Source organism: Galeopterus variegatus, unplaced genomic scaffold (genome assembly GCF_000696425.1).
Source record: "Galeopterus variegatus unplaced genomic scaffold, G_variegatus-3.0.2 Scaffold279, whole genome shotgun sequence".
In the NCBI taxonomy this organism is placed as follows: Eukaryota; Metazoa; Chordata; class Mammalia; order Dermoptera; family Cynocephalidae; genus Galeopterus; species Galeopterus variegatus.
In genome coordinates, this window is record NW_007726390.1 from 265,789 (window position 1) to 286,156 (window position 20,368).

Here is a 20,368-nt window from a genome sequence, read left to right on the forward strand (position 1 = left end):
TGCTCCCGCGCCTCGCTCAGCCAGTGAGCGGGAACCGGTCTGTATGTGGGATCCGAACCCTCGGGCGGGAGCGCCGCCGCGCTTCCCAAGTGGCGCACTAGCGCAGTGCACCACCGGGCCGGCCCAAAATCACATTTCTGAGGTGAAGCTTACCTGCATAATTTCATAAATAGCTGGGGATGATACGAAACACCATAAAATGTGGGCTATGACAGAAATAATATCTTATTAGATTATAAGATTTTAAGAGACTTATGAAACTAAACATAAATTTGTTTTTGAAATGATAATCCTTAAGAAGTAGATAGCTAACATTTTCCTTAGATTAAACCAGTGTTTTTCCAAACATGGTTTTTGCACACCACCTGCTTCAGAATTACATCTGGGGCTTACTAAAAAATTATTCACTTTTTTTTTTTTTTTTTACCAGCACACTCTCTAATAGTAAAATAGTTTTAGGGTGCTATCCACAAATCAGCATTCTTAGAGATCCAATGACCTCTTTCTTAAATTTCAGATATCTGAGGCTTTGGCAAGTATTCTCAGATTATGATGGGATTCTGGTTTCACCTGAAGTCCTGATAAAGTTAATGTTCTTTAAAAAACAGAAGTACAGGAAGCAGAGTTGATGTTCAGTTTTGAAGAGCTTTCACTATAAAAATGAATTCATTTTTTTCCCTCAGAACACAAACAGAAATGCTCCCAGTCTTCCAAATGGTTTCTTCTATGCACCCAGAAAAGTTTTCAGTTGTGACTAAAAAAGTTACTGTTAGAGAGCAAGAACAGCTCATTTCTCTTTAGTTTACATGATGAAAGTAGAGAGTCAAAAAGAAGCACAGACAAGTAACATCCTTGTTGATTGATGGATTAATCAGTTACTTTCTAGAGACTTGCTTAATCAGCTAGCTAAGAATTCTGTATTGTGTTTCTGAATGATTCAGACTGTCTGAAGAATTTCATTTGTTTTTGATGGCTGGCTGGTATGGGGGTCTGAACCCTTAACCTTGGTATTACTGACAGCACGTTCTAACCAAGTGAGCTAGCCGGCCAGCCCTGAAGAATTTCTTGAATTAAATTCTGGAACAGTTTATTGGGAGTCCCTCACTTGGTTATGGCTTTCTACCTACCTATTTCTATTTTGAATACAGGTTCATAATTTTCTAGTGGAAGTTTTGCCAGTGATAGAACAATAATACACATGAAATATATATGAGAAAGACCACCGATTTTATTGTACAGCATTGCTTTTTATCTTTTTTGTTATAAAAATCATGCGTGGTTTTGTTTTATTTTGTTTTAAGCCAATAGGTGCATATAGGGCTTGGCACATAGTAGATGCTCAGAAAGTATTTGTTGAAAGAGCGTCCACACAGCTGTGTTTTCACAGAAATGGCATTCTGCAGCCCACCCCAACTTAATGTGTAGTGGATATTCCATATCAGTATAATAGAAACACCTCAGAGATCATGGATTTTTAAGTTATGGAAACTGGTCTCAAAGTGTAGCTTTCCTAGGCCATTTTAAAATCTAGATATAATGAGATAATATTGGACTACGAATCCCTTGAGTTGTTGGAAGCCTTCTCAGAGACTGACCTAAAGGTTGTAGGGAGCCATTCAGTACCAGGATGAGGAAACTTTGAAAGTATGTTGAAGAGATGCCTGGTACTTTTCACTTCAGACATAGCCTACGCTCTGAGCTATCCTTGATGCATCTGGATCTTTGTGTAAAATAAATTTATAATAGTAAAAATAAACAAAGTAAAATTCAAAATAAGCTATAGATAAAAAATAAAGTAGATAAATTAGTAACTTTTTTTTTTTGGTGGCTGTCCATCAAACAGACCATTGTTTTTAAAGCATTTAGGTCCAACTGTACATTACAAAATTTAACAGATATCCCGTGTACTTTTGAAGGCAAAGCTGGATTTTATGATAAGTCTCATTCATAGCCAGGATTTCTCCTGTGTGGCTCATGAGGACCTTTTGCATCAGAATCACCTGAGGCACTTAGTAAAAATGTAGATTCCTGGCTGGACCCCAGATTTGTTGAATCAGAATCTCTGGGGTGAACCTAAGAATCTGTATTTTTAACCCCCTCTACATGTGATTCTTAATATATTCTGATATTTGGGGCCACTGCCTAAGGGTCTCAACCTACCTTGTTCTCCATAATTCATGATCATGGGAGGTTCTACCACTGGAAGGGATCTCATTTCAGCACAGCTGAAGGTATAGCCAGAGACTAGATTTGTTCATTAAATGTTCCCATGAATAGGTTATATTAAGTAAATGAATACTTTAGAAATTTGGAGTGCTACTTACTGATTTGAACATACCTCTCAAAGACTTAACATTAAATTTTAATAGATTGTTAATATTTGTTCTAAATCACTTACTTAAGTATATTTAAAATCAATGAGTTCTATATCCCAAAATTTTTCTATGTGTATATGGAAGTAGTTATCACTATTCATTGCTCTTGCACTTGCTCACGTGTGCATGCACGCGCGCTCTCTCGCTCGCTCGCTCTTGCTATATATATATATATCAATGGGGATCAAGCTTCAGTGAGTTTTGGGGGCATCCAATCCACAACATTCTGCCCCTTTCCTCCAAAACTCATGTCCTTTTCACATATAAATACATTCATTTCATCCCCAAAGTCTTAACTTGTTTCAGCTCAAAAGTCTGAAGTCCCATCTATGAAATCAAAACAAGTTATCTACTTCCAAGATACAATGGTGGGACAAAAATAGGGTACATATTCCCATTCAAAAAGGGAGAAATAGGCCAAAAGAAAGAGGTAGCAGGTCCTAAACAAGTCTGAAACCCAGCAAAGCAGGCGTTAAATCTCAAAGCTGGCAAATCATGTACTTTGACTCCATGTTTGATGTCTTCTGCACGCTGGTATGGGGGTTGGGCCTCCAAGTTCTTGGGCAGCCCTTTCTCCTATGGGTTTTCCTGGTCTCAGGCTGTGCTTCAGGTTTCCCAGACTGGTGTTGCACACTGGTACCTCTACAGTTCTGGGGTCTCTGTGGCGGTCCCACTCTCAGACTCCAGTAAGCATAGCTCTGGTGAGGTTTCTTTGCTGCAGCTCCAACATAACATTTCTGCTTGGTGTTGCTTTAGTGAAGGCTGTGTGCAGTGACTCTATCCCTGTGACAGATCTCTTCCTGACTCCCCAGCCTTTTCCATACACCCTTTGAAATTGAGATGGAGGCTCTCAAGCCTCCACAGCTCTGGCATTCTGCAAGCCTGCAGACTTAACACCATGTGGACCCTGCCAAGACTTCCAGCCTTGTAGCTTCTGGAAGTGCAGGTCCAGTCATGCCTGGGGCCAATTTAGCCACAGTTGAAGCAACTGGAGCAGCCAAGGTGGCCCTGGGTAGCAGTCCTGTCAAGGGTGCTTTGGGGTTCCCTGAGACCATTCTCTCTCACTAGATCTCTGGGCCTATGTTGGGAGGGGCAGCCTCAAACAACTCTGAAATGCCTTCATAGTCTTTTTTTCCATTCTCTTGATAATCCCTTTCTTCTGTACTATTCTTAGCAAACAGTTACTGGGCTACACCATTGGTTTCCTCTTTCAGACAGACTTTCTCACTCTTTATGTGGCAAGGCTGAGAATTTTCCAATTTTTGCCTTCTGCTTTCTTTTTAATTATAGATTCTGCCTTTACTTCATGCCTTTTCTGCCATAACTCATTGTAGTCTGTTACAAGTACTCATGAAGCTTCCTGAATGCTTTACTGCTTAGAAATTTCTTTCACCAAATACCCTAGGTCAGCACCTGGAAGTTCCAAATTCCTTAAAACTTTTGGACATGAACAGAATGCAGCCATGTTCCTTGCACGTTCATAGCAAGGGTGATCTTTGCCCCAGTTTCCAATAAGCTTCTCATTTCTATCTGAGACCTCCTTAGAATGGTCTTTATAATCCAAATTTCTATAAAGATTCTGGTCACCACCATTTGACTAGTCTCTAAAACATTCTAAATTCTTGTTATACACACACACATATATATATGTATATGTGGGTGTTTGCGTACTCACATATAAACATAATCTCTTACCACTCTTGTGTAACTGAGAATACAGAGCATTAAATAAAGGATGGGAGCAAAATGGAGCTTTAGCTTTCAAGATAATGGTGATAACTTTCTCCTTCTGGGTAATAATAGTAGTATAATGTTAATCCATTTCTACAAAAGACCTTATGCATATTCTGTACATTCATTCAGTATTCATTGATATCAGACCCTATTCTAAACATAGGTAAGACTGCAGTGAAAAAAATAGTCAAATATCTCTGCTCATGTAGAGCTTAGTGGAGGACCTATTAACTCTCTAAGTCCTGGAGCCTCCCAAACATGAATTCATTTGTGTGTGTCCAAAGACCCTACTTCTTTTGGATAAATATTTATTAGCAGGTTTAGGATATTGATTTCAGGTGCCATGCATGCCCTTTATATTCCTGTTGTTCTAGTTCCTAGATGCTTTTATCTTGTCAAAGTAGGTAATGAAATGTATTCAGTATAGATTCAGATAGTAATTTCATTTTAAAGTTTTACAGGTATAACAATCATTTTAATAAAATATTTCTGGTTTCAGTATCATATAAATAAGCTGTCAATCATGACATCAGAGAATCATTTGAACAACACTGACAAAGAAGTTGATGAAGTCGACGCTGCCCTTTCAGACTTGGAGATTACTTTGGAAGGGGGTAAAACATCAACAATTTTGGTAGGGTGAATCTTTTTACCTATTAATTTAGTTTGAATTGATGCTTACCTTTTTTTGGATTTATATTGTCACAAAATATTGGGGGTGGGGTGGATGAAGAAAAATATTTAATGCTTTAGAGAAGTCAGACATTGATTTTTCAAAGTCATTCAAGGAATTTTTTTTTTTTTTTTTGTAAGTAATATTGGACTAGGCTGTAATGCTTCCAGTGCAGTAAAGGTAGATACTCTGATACTCTGCATGTTCTTTTATAAGTGGTGGGAAAACATTTCTGCAGAGGAAAAGTTAAAAATATTATAAAAAGAGAGGGGCCGGCCCGGTGGCACACTGCTACAGTGCGCCGCTTGGGAGTGTGGTGGTGCTCCCGCCGAGGGTTCGGATCCCACATACAGACCGGTTCCCGCTCACTGGCTGAGCGAGGTGTGGGAGCAACACCGAGGGTTGCGATCCCGTTGCCGGTCCCGGTCCGGTACGGGCGCGACACTGAGGGTTGCGATCCATTGCTGGACACGAAAAAAGACAAAAAGGAAAAAAATATATATATATTATAAAAAGAGAAAAATAGGTCTCAGGAAAATCTTTAAATGCTATATTTGGCTTTAAAGCTTAGGAATTAGTTATTGCTGAAGAAACACTTACCTCAGGGCTATTATGATTTATAAAATTTCCATATGCAGCTACAGTTTCAGCTGTATTGGAAATAACACAGTATATTCTTATGCACTGTATAAATTGCCATTTTGATCAAATTTTTAATTTTTATGCTATTCAAAAATGCTTTTCTACCAAGAAGAACATATATGGTTCATATGACCATGTAGTATGATTATATCTTTTAAAATTTTATAATCTGTATTTTATGTGATTCTTCTTATTAAATAAGCTTGTTCTTGGTATCAGATACCAAACATTAGAAAGAATTTTAAATTTAAAACAATAAGAAAAAAGTGATTTAATTCTCTCCCCAGGGTGACATTACTTCCATTCCTGAACTTGCTGACTATATTAAAGTTTTCAAGTAAGTACAAAAAGAGGAAGGATTCCAAATAATGAATAATCAGTGTCAGTTTTATTGTCATATTCGTATTATTTTAATTTACTATAAGTTTGATTGGCAAATGCATCGGTAAAAGGATTTACCAATTATATGAACATTAAATTACAGTGAGAGAAAATAAGCATCTTTACCAAATTAAAATCACAGTACTCATTTTATCTGATAAACATTTTTCTTTAAAAAAAAAAAAAGACTGTGAAACTTATAGTGCATTATATAGATACTGGAACATAGTAATAGAGTGTGCAGCCCCTCTGGGCCTCAGTTGGAAGCTGTGCATGTTACTGCCAATAGTTATTTCCTTATTAAGAGCCCCAGATTCTATTGAATTCTGTTCATTTGTTCATGGAACATTTTATATAAGATTCCAGTATATCTTATCTAGATTTTTAAATAGTCAATCCAGCTATATTCCACAGAATCAAGAGAGATGTGCATTAGGCAGAGGGGAAAAAGGAAAGGAGGTGATAGGGAATATACTATTTTCTCCTGTGTAAGGTATAAAACTATTATAGAATAAACCATTTACTGTAGGTGAACATATAACAGCCCAAAACATGTAACAGTTCTGAGATATATCTCAGGATTTCAGGTGCCACTGCCCTACTACCTCCATTCCTTCTCCTTTCACACACCTTTTCCATCTACCCGTACCTTTCCTTATCCACTCTTCCTCATGACTGTTCTGTCATCTTCTGTTTGACATTGGAGTAGCAAGTTAATGTCACCATTGGAATATAACCCTGAGAGAGATAAGCATTTCCCTCACTTCCAGTTGTGCCAGATAAACTTGCTTCTTCATACAGGCACCAAAGAGCCCTATAGACACCCATGAACCTGCAGTTAATTATGGGACCTAGGAATCTTCCAATTATTGACCTTTACTGTACCTTTTTTAATAATCTTTCCACGTGACCTGCTGGTGATGGATGGGATGCCTTCAACTGGGAAATACTGGCACGTAGGCCCTGCTGTCTTTCTGCTCTAACCACTCACTGTTTCTTTGATCTTCCTGAGTAGATTGAGAAGGGACAGGCACATCTAGTAACAGCAACATTGAATGTAACACACTGGCCCTAGGGAATTGATTTCAGCACGTGTAAAACTTGGCCTCAGACTTTTAACATTGTCAAACTTTACTACTAAAACGGAGTTGATAAAGTTACTTCAAAATGGTTTTTCTCTTAATCTATTTGATACATAGGCCAAAAAAGTTGACTCTGAAAGGTTACAAGCAATATTGGTGCACCTTCAAAGATACATCTATTTCTTGCTATAAGAGCAAAGAAGAATCCAGTGGCACACCAGCTCATCAGATGAACCTGAGAGGTAAGGAAGGCCTTGAATTATCAGTGCTGATGGTGGAATATCTATTGGCCTGATACTCAGTAAGCTTCACTTGCAGGGGTAAACAGGTTTTTAGCAATTTCTTTACTCCTTTGGGTACTTTTTAAAAAATACTTAAGATTTTTTTACTTAGTACTTTTCAGTTTTGAGTATTCAATTCTACATGAATATTTTGTTGTAAGCTCTTTGTGCAGACCTGACTTGATGTGTGATTCTGGTTTTCTCACTTGTCAAGTAAATTTTTGGTGTCTCTTTTCTGATCCTTAGCATAAGGACATGTAGGTTTTCCTTATTCCACAGGGGCTTCCTCCTTGTCTCTTTAGGGTTCCACCTCATTTTCAACCGTGTTGTATTCATCTACTGATTTCTCCCTTCTTCATCAGCATCCTGCTCCTCTTCCTCACCTTCACTGATGACAGGCTGGCCCCACTGGTCCTTAGCCTCTTGATTTTCCTGGCTCACCATGGGGTGACTAGCATCTTCAGGATTTAGCCAAGTTCTCTGCCTCCACTAACACCTCTTCCTTGCACAGTCTTGTCTTTACTGTGCTCTCAGCCTGGTCCCTGGCACAACCCCAGGATATCCCTCTGAGGCTCCTAGTTGACAACTTGAGTCTCACTGGTTTCCTCTTGTCTTTTGAAACCTAAAGCTGTCTCAGAACTAGGGGCTGGTATTTGAGGCACACGTTTCTTTTCCACTGTGGCAACTGTGGCAGGCTTGCTTCCTGTAGCCTGGGCCAAGCCTGGATGAGGGCTCAGCTATTGGCTTTGATCTTTTTCTTTCACTCAGGTCTGTGGAGCTACAGCTTCATTTCCTATTTTGGTGACTTCTTCTATTGGTTCTTCACACTGCTCCTTCACTTCTTTGATCTGATTGATGCACTGGTTCAGGTAGTTGGAGGATTTCCTCTCCAGGTTGGTCTGGTTCTTCTGCAGGTGGAGGACATCCTGCTTCTGCTCACTGTGATGTCTCTGCAGAGCCTTTAGCTGGTCTGGCAGGGTGTTAATGAGCCTCCACTTGTGGTGATATTATTCACTAAAATTCCTTGGTTCACTTCCAGTTTACATACCACTTCCTCTAGGAAGCTGCATCTCCGGAGAACCACTCTCTCATGAGCTTAAACCCTTGGACCTGGCATGTTTGGTGGAGAATGTAGTAGATTGGCTCCTCATTGTCTACACCACAGTCCTCTTACTGCACTTTCCCTTAGAGCAAAGGCTAGAAAACTAAAATACACTTTCCAGACTCATTTCCAGTGAGATTTAGATTCCAATCAGATGCATTCGTGTGAGACTTGAATTCTGAACTGAGTTAAGGGGTTAGAGACACAGAATTGAAAGAGGAGTGAGGTGTTTCAGGCTCTGGAGCTAAAAGCTACAGTGGCAGCCTCCTGGTTTCCCAGCTGCTCGATTGTAGCAAAGGCTGCACCTCCCTTGGCAGGCCAGTTCTCAGTTATTCTTAGCGGCTCAGTCCATCTCTCCTTTGGGAACATTTTGCATGAACATACTTTATTGTATATAAAGCAGTATACCTTTCTAACTAACTAAAAATACCGGACAAAAGCACAAAGAAAAGGCCCCTGGCTTATTTCACAAAAATGATTCCCAGAATAATGTCATTTAACACTTAAAATACAGAGGTGCTTTTCCTCATCTGTTTTTTAGTATATTTCAACAAAATGTCCAAATCTGTACCCTAATACATAAACTCTGCATAGTAGTCATCTGAAATGTCTCTTTACAGTTATACACATTTTAAAAAATAGAAAACCTCAGTCCTGGGTAGGGAATTACTATTCCCATGTGTTGGAATTCTGTAATTTGCCTGAAACTTTTAATTCAGCTTATTGCCTTCCTCTCTCAGTCACACGAGTTTCACTTTTGGGTCTCTACCATTATCTGTTGCTCTCAGAATCTGCTGTGGCTTTCTTCTTGCTTCCCTCTTCAGCTTCCCAGAACCAGCTCAGATGATCCACTCTTGACTTAGAGACTAGATCTGTCTTCTGGGCCCTGTCCTCACTATCCCTATTAAATCTTATCCTCCTTCCTGGAGACTAAGAAGTCATATCCTGGCCTGGAAGTAATAAACTTGTGAGATGCTCTCAGTTCTCATCCCACCTCCTCTCCCAAGTTGTCTGAAAGGAGCACTTTTCCCGAACATCACACTGACAACACTGGACTGGGAATCAGAGGCCTAGATTCTGCTCTGCTATGAAATAACCCCTACGATTTTGAAAAGATAGTCTATCTGGGCCTAAGTAGCTTCGTCTAAGAAATGAAAGTTCTGGACTGGATGCTCTGTAAGGCCCTGTGGAGATCTAAAATGAGAAGTTTTAAAAAATTCTATTCAGCTAATACTAATTAAACTCCTACACCGCAACTGTACTAGGTACTACAGATACAAGGAAGAATAAATTGAAGTCTCGACTCCTAAAATGTTTAGAGCATGTTGATGAGATAAAGAATTACAATTTGGGCAATAAATAATACTTTAAAAAGTAAGTGAAAGGTCAAAGGAGCAAGAGGGATAGGGCACTATATCAGTTAGTCTTCAGCAAAGGTAGGGAGACTCCATGAGGGAAATGAAGTCTGAGTTAAGATCCAAAGAGAAACAGATCTGTGGAAGGAAAGAGGAGAGTTGGTAAAAGAGTTTTCCAGGCAGAGATTGTACAAAAATGCCTGGATAAAAGTATCAGCAACTGCAGGGGGTTTTGCTGCTGGAACATAGAATTTAAGGGGGATGATGAATACCTCCTTAATAGCTATGGAATCTGATTCCTGCTACCACAAGAGATAATAGCAGAAGAAACTGGATGATAAAAATGGGAAGGAGATTATTTTTCAAACTGACAGCAGTGAAGTGTCATTGAAAGATTATTAACACAGGAATGATAGTATCCATATTTATATCAGCTACAGTGTAGAGGAGTAACTTTAGAGAGATGATAGAAATCCAAATTAAGGTAATCAATATAGAAGATAAAAAGGGAGCAAATTCAGTAGATACTGAGGAAATTCAGTCAAAAGACTGGGTGATTGATTTGGGAGGAGGCTAAAGGGAGGGGCATGCTTCTGGTTTGTACAATTAGGTGGATAGGGTGATATTGATAGAATATAGAAGAGTTGGGTTTGGGGAGAAAGATGATGAGTTTAACTTTGGGATAGTTTAAACTCGAAGTACTTGTGGGATATCTGTTTGGAGATAACCTGTAGACCACTGGTTCAGAGGAAACATACATTCTGTAGATACTGATACAGTAGCAATTAGCATTAATGGTAAATGCAGCCATTGGAATCGTCTATGAGAAGTGAAGGCTAAGAACAGAATCCTGCAGAACACCCACATTTAAGGAACAGGGCAGGTAGAGGAAGAGGAACTTTGCGAAGGACACAAACAAAAAATTGCACAGGAGGACCATGGAAGTGAGGTATGATGGAAGTAACTTATACAAGTTGTTTCAAAAAGGACAGAGTAGGGCTGGGCCAGTTAGCTTAGTTGGTTAGAGCATGATGTTATAACACCAAAGAACAGCCGGCCACCAAAACAAAACAAAACAAAAAAACCAAAAAGGACAGAGTAGTCAATAGTGTCAAATGATACAGAAAAGTAAGATAGCTGAGCCACGTGGATGTGGTTAGTGACCTTGATAAGAACAAGTTCAGTAGATTTCAGTGGCTTATTGAGTGTGAGAGCCAAAGAACAGTCATTGAGAAGTAAATAGGAAACAAAGACAGCTTTTTAAAGAACCTTATCTATGACAAGGAAGGAAGAAAGAGAGCAGTAACAGAAGAGAGAGATATAAAGTGGAGGAGGGAGGTATGTTGTGCTGTAAGATGGGAGATACTCAAGGAAGTTAACTGCTGACAGAAACATGACAGTAGAAAGAAGGAAATCTAGTATCAGGACAGAGAGAGGACCTCCATGATGGAGCAAGGTTCCTGGGATGGTAAATAAACTCACCCCACTTGGATAGGAAAGAAGAGGGTATGCCTCGTCCACTGTGTGGAAATGAGGGCCACTAGGTTTATCTTGTATGGTGGCAAGAAGCTGAGGGACTTTACTTCTGAGAACTGTCATTTTCTTAGAGAAAATAAGAGGTCAAGTTGTCCCTTGAGAGTAAGTAGCGCACTGTAGTATGTCTGAGAAGATTTGAAATAGACATTGTTGAGAATATCTGTATAAATACCAGAAGGATTGCACATGTGAAGGGCCAGGTTGAGGTTGGGATTTATTTCTAGTGAAACCTACCTGCTCAGTTTTGTCATTTCTTTTTTCTGATCCCCTCCCCTCTTACAGTGAGATAAGCAGCCTGAGTATAAACAAGTAAAAGATGATTGGACTGAGCCAAGGTTAAGGTTTTGCTAAGTGGGTATTTCATGCAAAGACAGTGAGTCTAGGTAGTTGGAGGTGATATCTGGTGAGTGGGGTCCAGGCTGGATTGGAGAAAAGGGAAAGGTGAGACATGTTGCTGGTGGGGAGAAAGTGTAGAAGTCACAGGAGAGGGTCCCTCAAAGAGTCTGAAGAGAGTTAGGATTGGAGGTTGTGATCAGAATGGGCTGTTTGCAATTAATGTTTCAGAGGTATAGTAATTGGGTACCACCAAAGTCCAGCTTGTTACCATGGAAGTAGGGTACCAAGGTGGCATGGAATGAACGTTGTTTAAGATGTGGTCCTGTAAGTGCCCTCTGTGCCTGAGGGTACTCACTTTCTCTCTCCCTTTCTAGTTTTCCTGATATTTTAAAAAGAGGCCTAATTATTATAGGATTATGTACTTTAAATCTTCTTGAATGATTAATGATATTCGTGCAAAAGATTATGTGTCTTCAAACAACATCTGTTTGTTTTAACGTTGCAGGTTAACAAATTGCCACACAACTTTCTCATCATTTCTAAAGCTTATATAAAAGGAGCTTTTTATATGTAGTAAATATTTTAAAAAGAAAACAAGGAGGGGAGTAGAAATCCACCAAATTCATGGTAGGAGTTGCTTCTGGAGATGAGAACAAAGAGAACCTCCCATTATCTAAAGTGTTCTGTTTCTCTTATTTAATACTTAAAATATTTTTGTTTGTTTTTTTTGTTTTTCTCAGCTGGTCAGTACAGGCATCAAACCCTGGACTTTGGTATTGTCAGCACCATGCTCTAACCAACTGAGCTAACCAGCCAGCCATTATGTAAAATATTTATGTGGAGAGGGAAAAAAATGACAATTTTAACATTTGTTCTCTCTGGATATAGGAGTATTTATCATCTTATTCTTTATATTCTGTGCCAAGAGGAATTGCTCCAGTACAAATAGCAAAGCAGCAGCAAGCCTTACTAACAATTAAAAATTTTCCTCATAGAGCCTACTGGATGGTCTTATAAAGGTGACATGAACTAAGCATAGACCACTGGAATACCTTTTAGGGAGCTCTGATATGTACATTATCTTATTTTTCCTTACTGCCTCCCCATAAGGAAGAGTTCAAGGTCAGGAAATTTTGCTTAAAGTGTTGATTACATGGATTCTTATAACCTACATAGATTCTTATAACCCATACATGTGTGTATTCCTGAAAACTTGCCTATAAAGTGATATTCTGAATTCCAAAGTTATTTTCATACCAATTTCCCAAGCATATTATGGGTATGTTACCTTCTGTAGCAGATAGGTTCCTAAAATATTGTGGCAAAATCCAACATGTTAAGATGTCACAAAATGACATCTGCTTGTATTGGCTTGGCATTTCTTAAAAGTAAATTTAATCATTGTAATAGTTAAATTATTTTTTTACAGGATGTGAAGTTACTCCAGATGTAAACATTTCAGGCCAAAAATTCAACATTAAACTCCTGATTCCAGTTGCAGAGGGCATGAATGAAATCTGGCTTCGTTGTGACAATGTAAGTTTTCCAATTAAATGTAAACCTCAATTTTCTTTGATTTCTAAGTAAGTTGACCAGTCAGCCTTTTATTTTATACTCAAAAAATGTACCATGTTAATACAGTTTATACATTAATATTTTTTTCCAACAGGAAAAACAATATGCACACTGGATGGCAGCCTGCAGATTAGCCTCCAAAGGCAAGACCATGGCGGACAGTTCTTACAACCTAGAAGTTCAAAATATTCTTTCCTTTCTGAAGATGCAACATTTAAACCCAGATCCACAGTTAATACCAGAACAGATCACAACTGATATAAATCCTGAGTGTTTGGTGTCCCCTCGCTATCTAAAAAAGTATAAGAACAAGCAGGTACTTGTTTCGTTTTACTTCATTTACTGTTCTCTGCTAGTTTGTTTTGTAATTTTGTACATACACTTTAAACTTAGTTTCCCCTCTTAAATAAAACATTTTAGTCTTAATTGGTGGTCTTAATTTTATATAAGGTGGTTTGATTAGGCTGTAGTCAATTTAAATTGATCATTTAAAAAATGTCTTTGTCATTTGAATAAGACACAATGAGGTAAAATAGTTGAGAGCATATTCTGAACAGCATGAGGAAATCACTCTTAACAGGATTTTCTTCCACACATTTCAGGGAATTGAATATTGTCTTAATGCTTTGTGTTGCTTAATTCATTTAATTTTATTCCTTATATAATTAAGTGTGATATAAAGCACAGCCACCATTCTTGCTATTGAAATAGACTTTTCCAGCTTTGGAAAGAAACTTTACAAGGGTAGAAACAGTCTGCATTTTAACAGTGTCTTTTATTAACATTAATAGTCAGAACCTAACCAAAACTTTGCACAAGGTTACAAAGTTTTTGAAATTCACTGCTTTTGTCCACTCTGTTAAGAATTTCTTTCCTGGAAATTAATGCCGTAAAAGGATTGCTATTTAGGAAAATGGTTCTTTGGTACAATATAAGAGATTCTTTGCAGGGAAATTTCACTTGGGATAGCCCCTGGTATTCTCTGCACCAAACATCATGTCATAAAAGGAAAACACTTTCAGTTGAGGTGGCAAAGGAGGAGGACCTTTAAAATAAATATTTTGTTTTTATCTAGTATTGTTTTTATCTTTGTTAAGGGATAATTTAAAAACTCACTGAAAAGTGAGTGAAAACCCAGTGAAATACCCAGAACACTTATCATTTCCTTAACTTTAAATATAATGTTTATTTAGCTAGAAATGTTCAGAAGTTTTAATCACAAAGTATTTGTCTTTAAGTTTCAGAGGTTATGTGAGTTACATGGAAATTGTTTATCCCACAGTCTTGCGATGTGGGAGTAGTAAGGAATGGAGGAAATGCTGCCCTGGGGAACTTTGTGGAATGTAGATTGTAAATTAAAAAGGGAAAGTGAAGCAAGCACTAATTTCATTTGTCATTCTTAGTTATTTCATTTAAAAATTATTTATAGAGAAACTTGTTTCTAAAAGTGAATTTATTTGCCTTCAGAGGCAATGAGTTATTTCAAATCTTAGCAATTTTATCATTTCACTATCAAGTATCAGAGAAAAAAAGAGCTTGACGTATAATTGTGAGGACTGCCAGATGTTAGTTTCATGACATGATTTGTATTGAATTGTTTTCTTGGAAGCCTTTAAAATAGTAGTTTCCTATGCCTGAGTTCTTGATTAGATTTTCAACTGAATATTCTCTTGAGGACAAAGACAATGTTTTATTATCTTTAACTGACAGGAGGGCAGTATGTGTGTGGTCCGTGGTGAAGGATCCTTCTTGTCTTCCACATGGGCATCTTATCAACTGCACATTCTATTTTAATCTTCCTCTCTCTGGCTAGACTTATAGGTGGTTCCCAGAAGGAAGGACCATATACAAGGGTACTTCAAAAAGTTCATGGTAAGACTTGTATTATATTTTAATAATGTTTTTTCATGAACTTTTTGAGGTACCGTCGTATTACTGCCCTGGCACCTAGTAAGTGCTGCTAGAAGTTTAGTTGCTTTCTTGTGTCAGGCACCCTGCTAGTTATTGGACATAGTGCTCAGTAACTGTTAAACTAAATCTAAATCCAGTGGCATTCTGGAGTTTGCAGGAAGATTTGCAGGCTTCAGGGTCATTCATCCCTGCCAGGCCATAAAAACACATGGTTTTCCTTTGGGTGTCTGTCAATATAACCTTTGTTATATTTAATCTACTTTAATTTCCCCAAATTATACATATATTAACTAGACTTGCTATGGATATTTGTAAATAAATATGACTCTCAAACTGGGTTTTTAAATTTTAAAGAAAAGACTTTTCTGTGTGTTTATGTTAACACAAATTGAAATGACTAACACACACATAGCCACAATTCCTAGTATAGTATACAGCATCTCTTTATTTTTCCTTCCAGGAAAAAGGATGCAAAAAACAGATGGTAATTGAAGGGTTTGCTTTTCTTGTGTAAATAAAGAAACAGTATGGGCACTGCACTTATTTTATGCCTTCAACTTCTTATTTCTGAAAAGCAGTGCATGGATCATATTATATGACTAAATCTGAGAGGACTTTAAAAGCTTTTGAATATTAATTTTTATTTTGCTACTAAAATAATGAGCTTTATCCTAATCAGTAAGAACTGGTATGTGAAGGGAGAAAAGAGGTATTTGCTCTTTTTATTTTTTCCCTACAAATTTCTACCCTTAGTTTTAGTATGACATTTAACATTCTAAAATTACGTGGGGTGTTTCTCAGTATTCTAAATGGAAAGTAATTGCTGCTTCCTTATTTTCATTCTCATTCTTGCATTCACTTTGCTTGGTTTCCAACTAAAGTAATTTTTTGCATGATTTTTGGCTGGAATTTTGGTTTGCAGGTTACCACAACTTTTCCTTTGCTTCATTGCCATTTTTTCTGATTGCCTCTTTTTTTTCTTTCCGCTTCCTTTTTCTTTCCTCGCATTGCCATCTACAGCCAGGCTATGTAAGAGATTTGGTAAGTTCTCCATATTTACGAGAGAGAAAAAGAGAGAATGAATAAATTGAAATTTTAAAAGCCATAGCCACAGCCTTTCCTCGTGGATTAATCCCTTTCTACTCCTGGTGGGAGTAGTCATCCCAAACTGGTTATAATTTAAATTTAAATATAACTTTGCTAATGATTTCTTTAGAAATTTAAAAAAATTATTATGATAATTTCAAGTACCTTAAAGCTGCTAACAAATATTCCTGCTAGAAACTTGTATTCCAGGCACTCATTCTGATTATGTATCTTGGTGCTAAATTTAAAACTCATCATGTATATGTGGATTACACTATGCTGTTGTATAATAGCAGTACCATATATGCGCACATTGGAATATGTCTCAAGTGTGACAGTCGTGTACTCTTAATAGTGCTTTTTGTTTCTAGATATATGGAAACAGAAATTAAGAATAAATATATTTTATTCTGAAAAGTCATTTATATATTCCTTTATTATAATTTCCAAATGTAGCTTCAGATACTATGTATTTCCAGCTCTTGCAGTATATGATTTTGGGGTGGGAGGTGCATAATTCAATCTTTTGATCTTTCTGTCTTGATTCTACCATGAAAGAATAATGTTTAATGGTAACAGTCATGTTTAATCATGTTTAGATAACAGCTAGAATCTTGGAGGCCCATCAGAATGTAGCTCAGATGAGTCTAATTGAAGCCAAGATGAGATTTATTCAAGCTTGGCAGTCGTTGCCCGAATTCGGCATCACACACTTCATTGCAAGGTCAGTGGTTCTACTCAGTACCTATGTGTAAACTTTAATCTGTGCAGTTTTACTTAATCTATTTCATATAATTAAAAATTAAATATCTAAAGCATGCCTACATTGACCCATTAACCTGTTTTACAGTAAAACTTTAAGAATATTGGAATATATTTTTCTATACTTTTAATTTTCACATTAATAATTCAAAAATGAATTTGCTTTCACTCATATGAGAATAGCACTTTTTTTTAGGGTTATAAAATTTCACTCATGTGAGAATAGCACATGTCTTGAAGAAAAACAAGATCAATATGTTTCCCTACGGGCCGGCCCGGTGGCGCACTGGATAGTGCGCCGCTTGGGAAGCGCGGCGGCGCTCCCGCCCGAGGGTTCGGATCACACGCACCCAAAAAAAGCTAGTAGGGAAACTTGCCAGAATTTGAACCCAGATCTGCCAAAACTCCAAAGTCAGACCATAATTGTGTCTCCCAGTGTGTAAATATCTATCAAATACTTTGTGCACATGTGTGAACATGCCAAACTTTGAATGATTTAAGTATAACCTGTATTTTAATACTTAGGACAGCATCATAAAATTAATTTCTAAATGAATATTGAAATTTATCCAGTTTCTATGTTTAGCAATTGGTGTTAATTTACCTCTCATTTCCCTACAACATGTTTTAATGTTATAGGTTCCAAGGGGGCAAAAAAGAAGAACTTATTGGAATTGCATACAACAGACTAATTAGAATGGATGCCAGCACTGGAGATGCAATTAAAACATGGCGTTTCAGCAACATGAAACAGTGGAATGTAAACTGGGAGATCAAAATGGTAAGTTAGGAACTATGTTACCTGAATGTAGTTCTGATAAAAATTAGTAAATTAAGAATAAAAAGGCCTATGAATTCTGAAGGTTATTTGTGCTATTACCTCTTAAAGCACAGACAGACCGTGGTTGGTTATTCATTTCTCACTTAAACTTGCCTATTTCATGACTAGTCCAGTTACTGAAATTCTAAGGACATGATGATTTGCTTAGAGTATTGCCTGATCTTTTAGAAAGTTGTCTTTCTATACTGGATAACTCCCTTCCACTCATAACAATAACTACTATTTATTGAATGCCCACTGTGTGCCAGGCATGATACTAGAATATTTATATTTGTACGCTATCTCTAAACCTCATCACAGCCTTCTAAGGAAGATGGATTAACACTACTTTACAGTGAGAACACTGAAATTTAGAGGCTAAGGACCATCATTGTCCGTGACCACACCCAATTAGTAAGCAACAGAATCAGGATTCAAACTCAGATGCTTTGGCTCTCAAACCTGGCACATTTACTACTATGTATCATGCTTCCCCTAGCCTTGGAGTACATGGATATCATGTAAAATAGTCTTTTGCTAATAAGTCATGTGGTTTAGGATCATATTGGATTTGTTCTATCAACTCCTATCACTTCACAAAATCTCATATTTCTGAAATAGTCAAACATGATACTTTAGGTTAAGTGTCTAAAGCAAATATTAAATAAAACACAGGAAGTCAGTTTTCCCAGAGGGCTTGAGGAGAGATATTCTCATTAATTGAATCACCAGAGACCATTTGGGAACTTAATGACCTAAAACCTTTGCATTTAGTCTCCCTTTCCAGAACATGAAAACTAAAAGGAGGTGGGGGAGGTGCTAGTAAACTTTCCTTATTCTTTTGGAAATGAAGGTATTATAAGTTTAGGATTTAAAAGAGTAATTAATTGAATATCAACAAGTATTTTGTCATAGGACAGACCTTAAACAGTACAGTAGCTTTGCTTGTAACATCTTGAGTTTTACTGGGACTGATGTAATTCTTTGTCTTTGTTGCAGGTCACTGTAGAGTTTGCAGATGAAGTAAGATTGTCCTTCATTTGTACTGAAGTAGATTGTAAAGTGGTTCATGAATTCATTGGTGGCTACATATTTCTCTCAACACGTGCAAAAGACCAAAATGAGAGTTTAGATGAAGAGATGTTCTACAAACTTACCAGTGGTTGGGTGTGAATAGAAATATTGTGTAATGAAACTCCATGGCCATAACAATATTTAACTTTAAAAGCTGTTGTTTGTTATATGCTGCTTAATAAAGTAAGCTTGAAATTTATCATTTTATCATGAAAACTTTTTTGCCTTATCAGACCAGTTAATATGTGCACTAACAAGCACTACTATTAATCCGCTATCATGATACAATAAATGGACTGTCGAATATGGCACACATTCCTTACAGCCATGAATTGAAATAGTGGGAAAATCAGGAACAAATCATCACTGATGTAAGCTAGCCAAAGTGTAAGAAAAAAGCCATCTACTTAAAAACTATCCAGGGCTTAACCTATATGAAGTCTATTTATCATGTTTAATGCATGTGTTTTAATGTATGTTTATTTTTATGTCATGGTTTAAAATAATCCTATTTCTGGTAGCCATTTGATTCCCGCCTCCCTGCCCATATAAATCAGGCCTGCAAAAGCTACCAGATATTTAATACTGTCATTATTTGACCTTGAAGGAAAATGCTGTTATAGTCCGTTATGCTTGGTTTTTTGTCCTTGAATAAGCATGTATGTATACTGTCTTGTGTTTTTATTTTTACACAGTATTGTATTACAACACTTTTAGTATTCACCAGCATATTCACTGTCTGCCTAAAATATGCAACTTTTGCATTATAATATGAAGTAAAGGTCTATGAAGTATGCATTTTGTGTAACTAATGTACAAACACAAATTTTATAAAATTGTACAGTTTTTTTTAAACTACTCACAACTAGCAAATAGCTTAATTGTAGCATCTTTGCATTAATTAAATGCTTTTAAAAGATTTAATTAATATGCAGTTTTAATATCTGCTAAGTTAAGAATGACTTCATTATGATCATGATTTGCCACAATGTCCTTAACTCTAATGCCTGGACTGGCCATGTTCTAGTCTATTGCGCTGTTACAATCTGCATTGGTGCTAGTCAGAAAACTCCTAGCTCACATAGCCCAAAAGGGTGCCAGGGAGGGATGGATTATACCAGAATTGTCTGATAATCCATGGTTTAAAGACTGTATAAATGCATTTTATTTTAAATAAAAGCAAAACTTTTATTTAATGTTTCTTTTTGTAGTTCTTGTTTTTAATGTGTACATAGCATTAACTTTGTAGAAATGAACTTTTGCCTTTTGGAAATGCCTTGCCTACATCTTGTGCTTTGAGAACTAGTGGCTAGTACTCCTCAGTGTCCAGATAGAGATACTTTCTAAGGTAGATTCTTTCACTCAAATTGAGAACCACTTATTTTTCTTAATACTTAAAAATGAGTATATCATATCTAACTGTTAGAAATGCAGTGATAACAGAGGTTGACTTGGGCAGAATTTGTTTTAAACAGCAAAATGATTCTTGGTTAAAAAAACAACACATGCATAAATTTACTTCCTGTTCCTACTGCTGTCATTATTCAGACTCCAGATTTCAGCCCTGGACTTTCTCCTTTACCCCTTGCATTTAAACAGGCCAATTTCTGTGGATTTTTCCCTTGTGCAACATTGCATCTTTC

General features: G+C 37.1%; 1 protein-coding gene across 2 annotated transcripts in view; it reads left to right on the forward strand.

Moving 5' to 3' along the window:
- FERMT2 (fermitin family member 2) overlaps nt 1-19,925 on the forward strand; it is an 83,744-nt gene extending 63,819 nt beyond the window's left edge. The window contains exons 7-15 of one of the 2 annotated variants that reach the window (XM_008566939.1): nt 4,609-4,743; nt 5,712-5,761; nt 7,005-7,129; nt 12,927-13,033; nt 13,167-13,388; nt 16,004-16,024; nt 16,669-16,793; nt 17,471-17,612; nt 18,651-19,925. In XM_008566939.1, the coding sequence (XP_008565161.1) occupies nt 4,609-4,743; nt 5,712-5,761; nt 7,005-7,129; nt 12,927-13,033; nt 13,167-13,388; nt 16,004-16,024; nt 16,669-16,793; nt 17,471-17,612; nt 18,651-18,824 (1,101 nt within the window). In that variant the 3' untranslated portion in view covers nt 18,825-19,925. The remainder of the gene's footprint in view (nt 1-4,608; nt 4,744-5,711; nt 5,762-7,004; nt 7,130-12,926; nt 13,034-13,166; nt 13,389-16,003; nt 16,025-16,668; nt 16,794-17,470; nt 17,613-18,650) is intronic. The other variant, XM_008566940.1, reaches the window with a different exon arrangement.
- Nucleotides 19,926-20,368: the final 443 nt, after the last annotated feature.